Source organism: Colletes gigas, unplaced genomic scaffold, assembly GCF_013123115.1.
Source record: "Colletes gigas isolate AHSC1104 unplaced genomic scaffold, ASM1312311v1 Colletes_gigas_Sc00002, whole genome shotgun sequence".
NCBI lineage: Eukaryota > Metazoa > Arthropoda > Insecta > Hymenoptera > Colletidae > Colletes > Colletes gigas.
In genome coordinates this window covers 2709824-2721648 of record NW_025106631.1, presented here as the reverse complement: position 1 = coordinate 2721648, position 11825 = coordinate 2709824, and the positions used below count along the sequence as shown (strand labels likewise).

Sequence of the window (11825 nt, the reverse complement as noted above, 5' to 3'; positions counted from 1 at the left end):
GTAGTATCAGGAGTGATCATCGGAGGCCAGCAGGGGCAAGCAATAGCGAGTATTAACTCTTATACATTGTCAGAAGTATCAGAAGTGGTGAGCAGCAATCAACAGAAACCAGTGGAAACCACCAGAGGCTGACAGAAGTCAGTAGCAATCGTTATATGTTGTCAGAAGTATCAGGAGTGGTCAGCAGCAGTCAGCAGAGGCCAGCGGAGGCCTGTAAAAAAATTAAAAAGTACATGTAGTCGTACCTTGTACATCAGGTAAAAAGGTGTGTAACTGGGTAAAACAGTTTCATGACATTACCTGCTAACTGAAGTTACTGTTCGAAAATTAAACGCCATGTTTGTACTTGAAAGAATATTCGGCTGTATCCTTTTAAAATTAAACATCCAACCCATATTTTGGCATATAATATTTATTATTAATTACTTTCTGCGACAATTAATTCTTCTGTTTTGTTCATATTATAAAAATAAGAACACTTATATAGGAATAATAAAAAATTTCTTTTTTTTCAATAGTTAAAATATGAACAGGGGGTCTTGAAGCGTGTATTTCCGTGAAGAAAATTTCACGCAATTTTTGTTTCATTATGGTACTTCGCTTATGAGCATAACGGGTCATCCCTCACGCGGCACAAATCCGTTTCACCGAGAGTACAATACGATCGTCGTACAATTCGCAAGAATATGATAATCGTTTATCACAGGACGAGTCTTAGACTCGTTTACCTGTAGTCCTTGAGATCGAGGGCATGGTCCAGAGTCTGCCAAGCTACTTGAACCTTTCTCTCGATATCCGGCATTGTCATTCGCATGAGAATTTCGCGCCAAAGCCGTCGATAACGATCCGTGTTGAAAGCGCTGAGCTTTATCTCGCGAGCCAGCGCTTCCCTCTTCAAATCTCGCGCCTCCGCCGGCTTGGCGCGGCGTTGTCTTCGTTTCCGTTTTGGCGGCATTCTCGTCTAATCGGTTTCCCGCGAAACAAAGCTTCGTCCACCTTTTTCTCCCGTCAATCACGACTCTGCCACTCTTTACACTAGTTCGACGTTCGCCGTTATTACATTTTTTACCGGTCGCAACTTGTTTCGAACTTTCGAGACAAAGGTCGTGTCGATCGTTCGATTATCGTACGATACCAACGGGAATTCCGAGACGTTCCTTATCTGATTTCTCACACGCTCGACGAGCTATTTTTATTAGTATTTCTGTGAAATCCAGTAATTCGTGTATCTTATGCTAATTAATAGCTTTTACATACGCGAGTCGTTTGAGGTTATTGACATCCGAGGCTCGTCGTGCCTTCGAGGTCGTTGGTACCTACAACGATTGGAAAGCCCCATGGAAGGCAGAAAAATTGCCCTTGGGTTAGAATTTTTTCAGAAAAGGACACTTTACTATTGGTCAAGATCTCATATTCTATTAACTAACGATCGATGTCGTTGCTGTTAAGAAACCACACTTTACGGTCGGTAAAGCTAGGTTTCTCTCATCGTCGATGTCGCACAAGGACGATCTTTGTGCAGCACAAGGTTGTCCCTTTTCTCACAGGTTACAATAGGGTTACAGATCGGCAGATAACTTTGGAACCCGACCATTTTCTTTAGTTACACGGCGGAAGCTACCGTGACCAACGTAATTCCCGATGCTAATTTCGGAATAAGATATTAAGTCACAGAAAGAAAAAAAAAGAGAAAGAATGCGAAACAGGCGATCACGTAACCTGTGATTTTTTACCTGAGCTAGACGTTTTTTTTTTTTGTTTAGTCGCAAGATGATTTCAAAATTAGAAGACCGGGAGATCGGCGCTTGGGAGGGGCGGGTGGCGAATACGGTCAAGTAAAGAAGAATATTGCTTTCGAGAGGCTGCGAGAGAAGGAGATTCGCGCATTCCGGTTTTAAAAGTGGAGGCGCACGTCACATGGGAGGGATAAAATCTCGTCGTTCCGCGTATAAAAGTCCAAAAGGTGGAAGCGTTCGAATGTTTTGTTCGTTACTAGTGTAAATTCCGACAAGGTAAGAGTCCTCCGATGCACGACGATCTTCGCGTCTTCTCGATTTTCTCAACCCTCTGACGGCCGTTGTCACGCGTACGTGACTTCGCCGCTGTCGCGTATACGTGATTTCACCGTTTCGATCGCAGTGCTATCATTTACTAAACACGTCGAGTCTAATGTTTCACGTTTAACATCGTATCTACACGTTCGTTACAGAATTTGTCAGTAAAGAGTGATAAAACTGTAACAAGAGTGAAAAATCGAACCAAGTGCACGAAACGAGTTTTGATAATTTCAACGCATCAAACAATTGTGTGTCTTTCTATGATGACTTGTTTTACAATCTCTATTGATGGTTTCGGTTGCAATTAAAGTTAAACTTTTTGACAAACAACGATAACGTAATTTTTTCTTTGATTTTAGATGACGTCGCGCTATTTTGTAATACTGAGCGTAGTGCTGTTGCTGATGGAGCACATCCGCGCGATAGATTCGATCCCGTACGAGACAAAGCAGCTCGCTGCAACGGGGAACGACCGAGTCCAAGGGCAAACGGTCAAACTGAATCATCTCGTTCGACGAAAGAGGGCGCCCTTTGGGAAACTGGCGTTGCTCGGCGGGGCTGCCCTCGGAGCTAAAGTTCTTGGCAAGAAGGCTCTTTTGCTCGGCGGGGCTGCCCTCGGAGCCAAAGCTCTTCTTGGCGCTGGTATCGTTGGGGCTGGTTTGTACAAGGCGAAGAAGTGAGTATAGCAATCTGAAAATATTCGACGATTAGTCTATTTAATTATTGGGTTAAAAATTGTTAAAAAATTAATACGATTTTTCTTGGTAATTTCAAACGATGAACCTTCTATTTAGGGATGATTATGCACTAAAAGATGTTTGAAATTCAAACTACCGTGAATCTGAAGATCCTCCTCCGTGCAACGACTTCCTTAAAAGTTCATTTATGATTATTTTCATTTTTTTAAAGGTTTTGTTGTTTCACCGTGTACTGTTATGACATACATACTTTGCTTGTGTAATAGATTTTTTTACCCGCGACTAATCAACTATTCCAGGGTATCGTGGGAGACCTTCACACTACTGGAGAACACGTTCTGCGTCCGATATTTAATTATTACGAGCTGTTCACGCCTCCTGTGAGCATCGAGGCGTTAGCGTCACGGTTTCCTTTCATTGTAGTTCAATGTTAACGTCTATTACTTGGAAACATTGCAGAAATGATTTATAGTCGTCGATTGGAATAGATGCAATTTGCACAATTCTTGCTCGGGGGCGAATCCAATTTCTACCCGACCGTAATTTACTTTTCAATTTCCATAATTGCGTCAATCTTTCTAGTACTAATTATAGGGATGTATTTCTAAGGAACATGAACCTTTTAGAAAATGTTAAATAACCCATTTTTGTTAGTTTTTATTCCAGAAGACCCTTTCGATAGTATTATTTATAAATAATTCGATTTTAATACAGGATGTTCGACCAACCCTGGGAAAAATTTTAATGGGGGATTCTAGAAGCCAAAATAAGACGAAAATCAAGAACACTAATTTGTTGATGGAGGGTTTGTTAGAAAGTTATTAACGTTGAAAGTTCCGGCAGTACTAAATTTTTTTCTCGAAACTGAGTAGGATTTTTGGGGTACGTCTATTCACCAAAAATGATTGTAATTGACCCCCGCAACTGAGAATAATTTTTTCAGAACGATTTGAAATTTTTGAATTTTGTCGAGAAATTTCACACATTCTCGAATTTTTTTCTCGAAAGTGGGTAGGATTTCGGGGGTATATATAATGACCAAAAATGATTGCAATTGACCCCCACAACCGAAAATAATTTTTTTAGGACGATTTGAAATTTTTTTTTCCCGTTGAAAAATTTCATTCCTTCTCGAATTTTTTTCTCGAAAGAGCGTAAGATTGCGGGGGTATATGTAATGACCAAAAATGATTGAAATTTACCTCTGCAACTGAGAATAATTTTTTCAGAACGATTTGAAACTTTTCAATTTCGTCGAAAAATTTGTCCACCTTCCGGAATTTTTTTCTCGAAAACGCGTAAGAATTCGGGGCTTTGTCTATTGACCAAAAATGATTGCAATTCACCCCCGCAACCAAAAATAATTTTTCCAGAACGATTTGTAATTTTTTCCCCCCGTCGAAAAATTTCACACCTTCTCGAATTTTTTTCTCGAAAGTGCGTGGGATTTCGAGGGTATGTGTAATGACCAGAAATTATTGTGATTGACCCCCGCAACCGAAAATAATTTTTCCAGAATGATTTGAACTATTTTAATTTCGCCGAAAATTTGTCTACCTTTCTGAATTTTTTTCGCGAAAATGCGTAGGATTCCGAAGGTATGTCTATTCACCAAAAATGATTGCAATTCACCCCCGCAACTGAAAATAATTTTTCCAGAACGATTTGAAATTTTTTTAATTTAATTGTTAATAACTTTCTAACGAAGCCTCAAACGAGAAATTGTATATTTAACCCTGTATATATTTTGGACATTGTTTAGCTACAGTGGTGGAGGCAGCTACAATGGTGGCGGCAGTTACGCCAGTGGATACACAAGCTACCAAAATTCGTACGTAGTACTTCGTATTCGATAAATCCCTAAAAAATTAAAATTCTAATAATTTTCCCGTTTCACAGCAGGTGGGGTCGATGATAGGCGAAACAGCAAGAAGGGGAGAGAGAAATAGGACCAAAAATCATTTCCACCAGCCGACACACACAATTGGAGGAACACGTCGATCAGGACTTAATCTAAACTCGAGCGAAACGAACGAAAGAATAAATTAGGTTCCATCGCATGGAAGAACATATTTTCCATTCTTCTATCTACGTAATTAATAAAACTTCGTTATAATCAACCAAAAGTTGAATTGTGAAATAATTCCTCTGGTCGTTCCTATGTTCGATACCATAAATTATGTAATTCTATTTTGTAACAATTTACGCGTATAGTAATCACCAGAGAGTACTCGAAACAGGCTCGAGAAACATGTAATTTTAGAATTAAAAGGGAATTACTCTCGCAAATCTAATCAGCGTTCCTTTTACGCAATCGATTCGTCGTTACGTGAACTTGCACTCAACGGGGCACGTACGTATACGTTCGTCTAATCGAAACGTTTAATGGCGTCCTTCGATCGCCATCCTCGAGATCCACGGGCGTTGGGTTTTCACGCCGCCGGTTATTCGCTCGGTGACAAGTCACGCTTCCGTTTAAATAGCTTCTGTACACACATAGTGAATTTCACCGGTGACGCGCGAAGGCGGTAATCAGTCGTCACGGAGCCGGTAAAAATTCCGCTCGAAAACTCGAGTAAGTATTGGGCAACCCGTCTGTTGAAAGGTGAGACACGCAGTAACAAAAAAATGTTGCGAGATGGATCCCCGTCGATGAATGCATAATGAATCGAAACGATGCAAGACCGAACGAAATCGCGACACGCCACGCATCGAGCATACGAACGAGTTTCCGCCATCTTTCATCGTTTTCCTCGTTTTCCCACCAATTTTCCCGCCATTTTGCGATCGCGAACGAACGATCGTGGTCAGTTTTCCGCGATGGTATTCGCGATTCGCGGAAACGGATCGACCCAGTGGGCGTAATCGAACCGAAAACGACGAGATTCATTACGATTCGAGGTTCGTCCAACCTGTCTGCGCACGCGCCATCGCGTTACGTGTATCGTCGATCTCGTTTTCGTCGAATCGCGACGACCCCACCGATTATTCGTATCACGGACCCGATGCGATGCGTTTCGTCACCGATCGAAACGTTCGACGGAAGAGACGAACCGTTTCGACGATTTTGGAAAGTTTCTGCCAACGGATTCCCGTTCACGCAATCCTCGTGTTATCGAACCCGCGCTACGTTTACAGAAGACGAGGCTTTACCTTGTTCTCTTCCGCAACATCGAACGCCTCGGGGCAGACAGAATCGACAGCCTATTTGCATACTCGATTACGCTCAACATAGATCCTTCCTTCTTTTTCGGGAATCTTAACCCTTTGCACTCCTATGTCGAGTGTGATTCAAAATAAATTTTCATCTCAGGAGGTCCTTCGTCTAGTCCCACTCGACATTTTTTCAAGTTCAAACCAAAGAGATATCCGTACACTTGAAAGTTACAAAATGCAACAACAGTGTAAATAAAACAGATATTCTAACAGGTAAATTTCAAATAAAACACTTGAAGGCATTATTAAATTAATAGTTAGTAGAGTTATTAAATATTTAAATATAATTCGGAGTGCAAAGGGTTAATAGGAAGCGACTGTCGTTCGATCGACGTAGGTGTCGCTCGGTATGCAACTCGATGCGCGACAAATTGCATCGCTTAGCGTGGATTAGTGATTCTCAACGTTTTTTGGGGGGGAGCCACGAGGACCAGTCGATCACGTAGATTTTCTAGGGAAGAGGGGGGCACGAGCTGGGGAGATGTAGAAATTGGGCGTTAATCAAATTCCTGAGAAGGCCTTCGAGGAAAGTATTACAGAAACGGAATATCCCGAAGGGCGAGAATTTCTACATTGGAAATATCAACCGTTTGAATCCCAAGGAATATTTAAAAAACACTGTCGAAGAATCCCGAACAGTTTCAGTGTTTCTCTAAATGAGTATGAGAATACCCAAGCACCGCGATAGCGCTTCTTTTATTTTATGTTTTGCACATCTGTATTATTGCATATGTAAGTTTTATGTAATATATGTAATATTATAATATTATAATATATTATAATATATGTAAGTTATACAATTATTGAGAAGATAGCAATGAAATACAAAATATTTTATTTTGTAATGTATTATTGCACTATTATTGTAGTATTGTACCTATTGTGAAATGTATTGTTTACTTTAACACTAGATTTACGGAAGCCCTCAATTTGACGGATGTTTGATTCCATATTTAAAATTGTAGAACGCGTGAATATTATTTTTTAACAACTTGTGTTGAATTTGATTGATGCACTGGCATGAATACATATTCTAATTGAAAGAAAAATTGTATTATAAGGTAATCGTCAACATGAAAGGTATCAATAAATATACGTATGTATGTGCGATCAATGCCCGTAAATCTAGTGTTAAAAGAAGGAGCTGTCTGATGTACAATGTGCTGGGTTTTCTCGACATAAAGTCTGAACAGCGTGAGCACACTGCTTGGGACTCAAACGGTTGAATAGAAACGTTTTGAGCTTTCGATCCAATATGGCGGCTGATTCGAATCCATTGTTACGCATTACGTCTAAGATACGCACAACTCAGGGTACAAATTGGATAGATTCTATGACCAATATTACAATTAGTATCGACTAATAGCGACCAGGAGAATAAATGCGTCTAAAAGTGGGACACGACCTAAAAAGAAGAAAAAAATTGAGCAACACTGGGGCGTGAATTGTACAATCAGCCAGGACGCCGAGAATTTCTAAGAAACGCATGCGAGATGAAAGGAATTGTCATACTCACAAAGTACACATGTTATGTCCACGAAATGCCACAAGCGTCGATTCACCGTCTATTGCCCCATTGGCTCGCGCCACACAGCGTCTATTCATCATACGTGCCGCAGAACCTGGAATTATTCGAATCGGTTTTCTTCTTTCCGTAATTACCAGAAATGACGCGTTGCTGCGTTCAAGCATCGCTATGAATATAATGCAAAGTGTTTGTAAAACATTCACACGAGTCCACAGTATGGGCGCTCTAAAGCAGAAATTTTTTCACAAGCAATAAATATTCTACTACCCTTTCTAGCTAGGTATCATTCGTATCCACATAATTTAGTTTGAAAATATCTTTTGGACTACCGGGTACACCTGATGTTTGTTCTGCGGTTCAGCGTCTTCCGAGTCGAGGCCCGTCTGTGATCCTCATGTAGGTCACTGGACAGTCACGGTGTTAACAACTATATTAACAGAACAAATTACAAGTATATGAAGCTATATTAGTATGGATCAGATGCACTTATAATACTGTTTTATATACATATAATTCTTAACATTCATTTTTATATTTTAAATAATTTCTCTGGGAAAATGTTTACGCTACCTTGTACACTAATTTTTATAGAGAACCTCGGTTTCTGTAGTTCTAATCGATTCACTCTGAAACATGGATGTTATTATTATTACTATTATTACTATTATTATTATTATTATTATTATTATTATTATTATTATTATTATTATTATTATTATTATTACTACTACTACTACTACTACGACTACTACTACTACTATTATTGTTGTTGTTGTTGGTGTTGTTGTCGTCGTCGTTGTTGTTGTTGTTGTTATGATGATGATGATGATGCTGTTGTTGTATCGTCGTCGTTATTATTATTATTATTAGTAGTAGTAGTAGTAGTAGTAGTAGTAGTAGTAGTATTATTATTAGTAGTAGTATTTCTATTATTATTATTATTATTCATTTATTAATGGGTATTAAACCCTTCAGTACAAAGCTGTAATGTGTAATGAACTACAAATGTGGATTTACATAGTCAAACATTATCCCTCAGTGAATGTAACAAAATAAATTAATTTACAATACATTGCAAGGATAATTTTAGACTTTCCAATGATTGTTCAATTAAATCTGTCTTACTGTGTACAAAATTTGCATTACTAATCATTCAAAGGACATACAAAGGAAACAATTGAATAAATATGACCATTGATTAGCTTACTTACAAACATGATATCTGCAATTCTTCTTCTACTGTGCAGTGTTTGGAGATTAGTATTGATAAGTTATCATAATTATGAGACTCAAGAGGCATGGGACTACCACTATATCCAGCAACAATATGAAGAAATTTTTGTTGAACTCTCTCAATATTGTTTATATATGTTTTCTGATAAGGAGACCAAATTATACTGCCATAGTCTAGAACATGTCTCGTTAAAGCACAATATAAAATTTTAAGTGTTTTGGTTTTAATAAAATATCTAGAAACCTTATGAACGAGTCCCAAAGAGCAATGAATTTCAATGTTAGCAATTAATTTCAGTATTTCGAACGACTTCTGTAGGAAACGTCGAGGCTCGCATGTGACGCACCGTACGTGATCGAAATAAGCGCCTCGTATGCTTCTGAGCGTTTCAAAAACACGGATGTTCGACTTGCGTAATTAAACGTTAATCTCTGAATAGCAATCGGCGTTGATCTGGATCGTGTGAATTCGTCGCGAGTGGTTCGTTGGCGAAGACGTTCGGACAAGGAACACGAACACGAATGCGAATAGGATTGCTAAAACGGGTGGGGGAGGGTTCTTGGGGTCCGGTATCGATGGTGGGCGAGTTCGTATAAAAACAAAGGGGGCTGTCGAAAAGTCGTCACACCAACCAAACACACTTTGCACGCTCGAGGATATCCTTAGACACTCGTTACCGAAACCAACGGCAAGGTGAGTAACGGAAACGCGTGCAGTGATAAGTGATTCGGCTCGTGTGGACTTAAATTAACAGCATGGAGGCGTGTTGTGCCTCCGGAGAACGGTACTGCCAAGTAGCAAGTGATTCTACGCCCAAAAATAAAACAGAAACGTAGAATAACATTTTTTCTACAGGGCTTCGTTTTCCAGTTAATTAATTTTGAAACGCTCGAGTTTTATCGTCGGATCTCTCTGTACATAGTACATTAAAATAATAATTTATCGCTCGGTACAGTAGTTAAGCTTGTACTTTCTTTACTTATAATTATTAATTGCTATGAAATTGACGAGCTATACCTGCTGCTTTTAACACTAGATTTACGGGCATTGATCGCAGGTATATTTATTGATAGCTTTCTTGTTTAACTTATAATAAGATTTTTCTTTTAATTAGAATATGTATTCATGCCAGTGCATCAATGAAATTCAACATAAGTTGTTAAAAAATAATATTTACACGTTCTGCAATTTTAAATATGAAATCAGACATCCGTAAATCTAGTGCTCGAATATAAAAGAAATAATACGTGAATTAAATATTCACTTGAACAGAGTGAGAATCACTTGCTCGCGAATGATATCTTTGGAAGCAGTTTTGAAATATTTTTGTGAAAAGTGAACTTTGAAGTTTTTCTTTTAATTGGAGCATTGAAATGGGTTTTGGCAGATGCATCCTGCTAGCTTCGCCCTTCTCGCCATTGTATGTGGCTGCTTCGTTTCGTACATCGTCGCTGAGGATGTCTTGCCAGCGGAGAATCTGACGCCGGTCCTCGACAGCAGCTTCGCCATTCAAACAGAGAACGACGCAAGCGGAGCGACGCTTAACAGGCAAAAAAGGACCCTTCTGTTGAAGAAAAAGCTTCTCGGTGCAGGGCTTCTTGGTTTCGGTTTAGGCGTTGCAAAAGGGTAAGTTATTTGCATAAACTTTACCTTTATAGTTAGACAGAGTCTCATTCTACTCCACTGTTAACCCGTTGACTGAAAAAGTTGTTACTTGACACCGTAAAACCCCATAAAAATGGTCCAATTTTCAAACAGCCATAACTCCTACAATAGTGAATATATTTCAATGAAACTTTTTTCTGAAGTAGAGCACACGGGTACCTACAAAAAAGTATTAGATAACTTTTCTATAGGGCGTCAAACAAAATTACTAAAAATCAAAAACGAATTCTTAAGTCCCTAAATTTTTCGGCGAAATTGAAAAGATTCAAATCGTTCTGAAAAAATTATTTACGGTTGCAGGGGTCAATTGCAATCATTTTTGGTCAATAGACATACCCCCAAATTCTTACGCACTTTCGAGAAAAAAATTCAGGAAGGTGGACTAATTTTTCGACGAAATTGAAAAATTTCCAATCGTTCTGAAAAAATTATTTTTAGTTGCGGGGATCGATTACAATCATTATTGGTGAACAGATACACCCTCGAAATCCTAGGCATTTTCAAGAAAAAAATTCGAGAAGGTGCCTGAATTTTTCGACGAAAAAGAAAAATTTCAAATCGAAACCGTGTTGTACGAGGGCTACCTGTATTTAATTTTAAATTTGTTCCAGTACTTACTCCTGTCCTATTCAGATTCATTTTCGTCAACAACTGACCATAAGAATTAATTTTTTTAGCTCCTCGGTGCAAAGTCCTTTGTTTCAAGAATTATAATGTGCTACTGATGAAAAAAAAATGTATATCAAGTTAAATAACGACGCTTTCAACGCCAACGCATCGTTCTATATTCAAACATCGAATAAACTATTATTTACTGCAGTGAACTTACTATTTGCTTCGAGACAACTTCTAATCGAAACTCGTAATTTTCAGATACAAATTTGGACATTATACCGCACCGGAAGTGCATCACGTTTATCTGTCGCCGCCGCCACCATCCGTGAAATACGTCGAATACGTCGAGAAACCAATTTTCGTCGAAAGGATAGTGGAAAGGCCAGCGCCAGTTTTCAGGGAGTCTGCTCCATACGGGTAAACATTAATATACAGTGATATTAACCTCTTAGGCACTATGCGCCACTATAGTGGCTTTCGTGGATGTCATCTTTCTGTACGACGTGCCACACGACCACCATAGTGGCTCTAAACTCATAGTTTGCTCACTCCGCCGCAGAGTAACAGCGCCACGCAAAATTCAGCCGTGCCTAAGAGGTTAAACGTCGCGTTTTTCATCTTAATAATCTCTTTTTCAACGTTTCCATTCAGCGCCTGGTAACACGATCAAAATTCAACGGACTCGACAACCTGAAACTGGAGAGAGGAACAAGAATCGTTAAATACTTAAAATTCTCATCGAGTGAACCTGTAAATAACATAACGGATATGTGGTGTATAGAAATAATATACGTACGCTGGTGTTTCTATTG

At 39.0% G+C, this 11825-nt stretch overlaps 2 protein-coding genes and 1 long non-coding RNA gene across 5 annotated transcripts; 2 read left to right on the top strand and 1 right to left on the bottom strand.

Moving 5' to 3' along the window:
• The first annotated feature begins 2344 nt into the window (after positions 1-2344).
• Positions 2345-4771, top strand: LOC122401391. 3 transcript variants are annotated; one of them, XM_043403491.1, is made up of 3 exons: positions 2345-2733; positions 4518-4586; positions 4658-4771. In XM_043403491.1, the coding sequence occupies exons 1-3, from the start codon at positions 2417-2419 to the stop codon at positions 4668-4670; spliced, it is 399 nt and encodes a 132-aa protein (XP_043259426.1). In that variant the 5' UTR covers positions 2345-2416; the 3' UTR covers positions 4671-4771. The 3 variants fall into 3 exon arrangements, with proteins under 3 accessions (XP_043259426.1, XP_043259435.1, XP_043259418.1); XM_043403500.1 differs by having other exon boundaries at positions 4536-4586; positions 4655-4762; XM_043403483.1 differs by having other exon boundaries at positions 4655-4762.
• On the bottom strand, positions 2636-8885 carry LOC122401408. Its single transcript, XR_006259440.1, has 5 exons — positions 8711-8885; positions 8070-8125; positions 7829-7926; positions 7488-7593; positions 2636-2747 (listed from the first exon to the last, which is right to left on the bottom strand). It is a non-coding gene; the product is annotated as an uncharacterized LOC122401408 (long non-coding RNA).
• A 476-nt stretch (positions 8886-9361) lies between these two features.
• Positions 9362-11752, top strand: LOC122401442. The gene is made up of 4 exons (XM_043403572.1): positions 9362-9426; positions 10121-10359; positions 11272-11430; positions 11665-11752. Exons 2-4 carry the CDS (start codon positions 10121-10123, stop codon positions 11672-11674), a joined length of 408 nt encoding a protein of 135 aa, XP_043259507.1. The 5' UTR covers positions 9362-9426; the 3' UTR covers positions 11675-11752.
• The last annotated feature ends 73 nt before the right edge of the window (positions 11753-11825 follow it).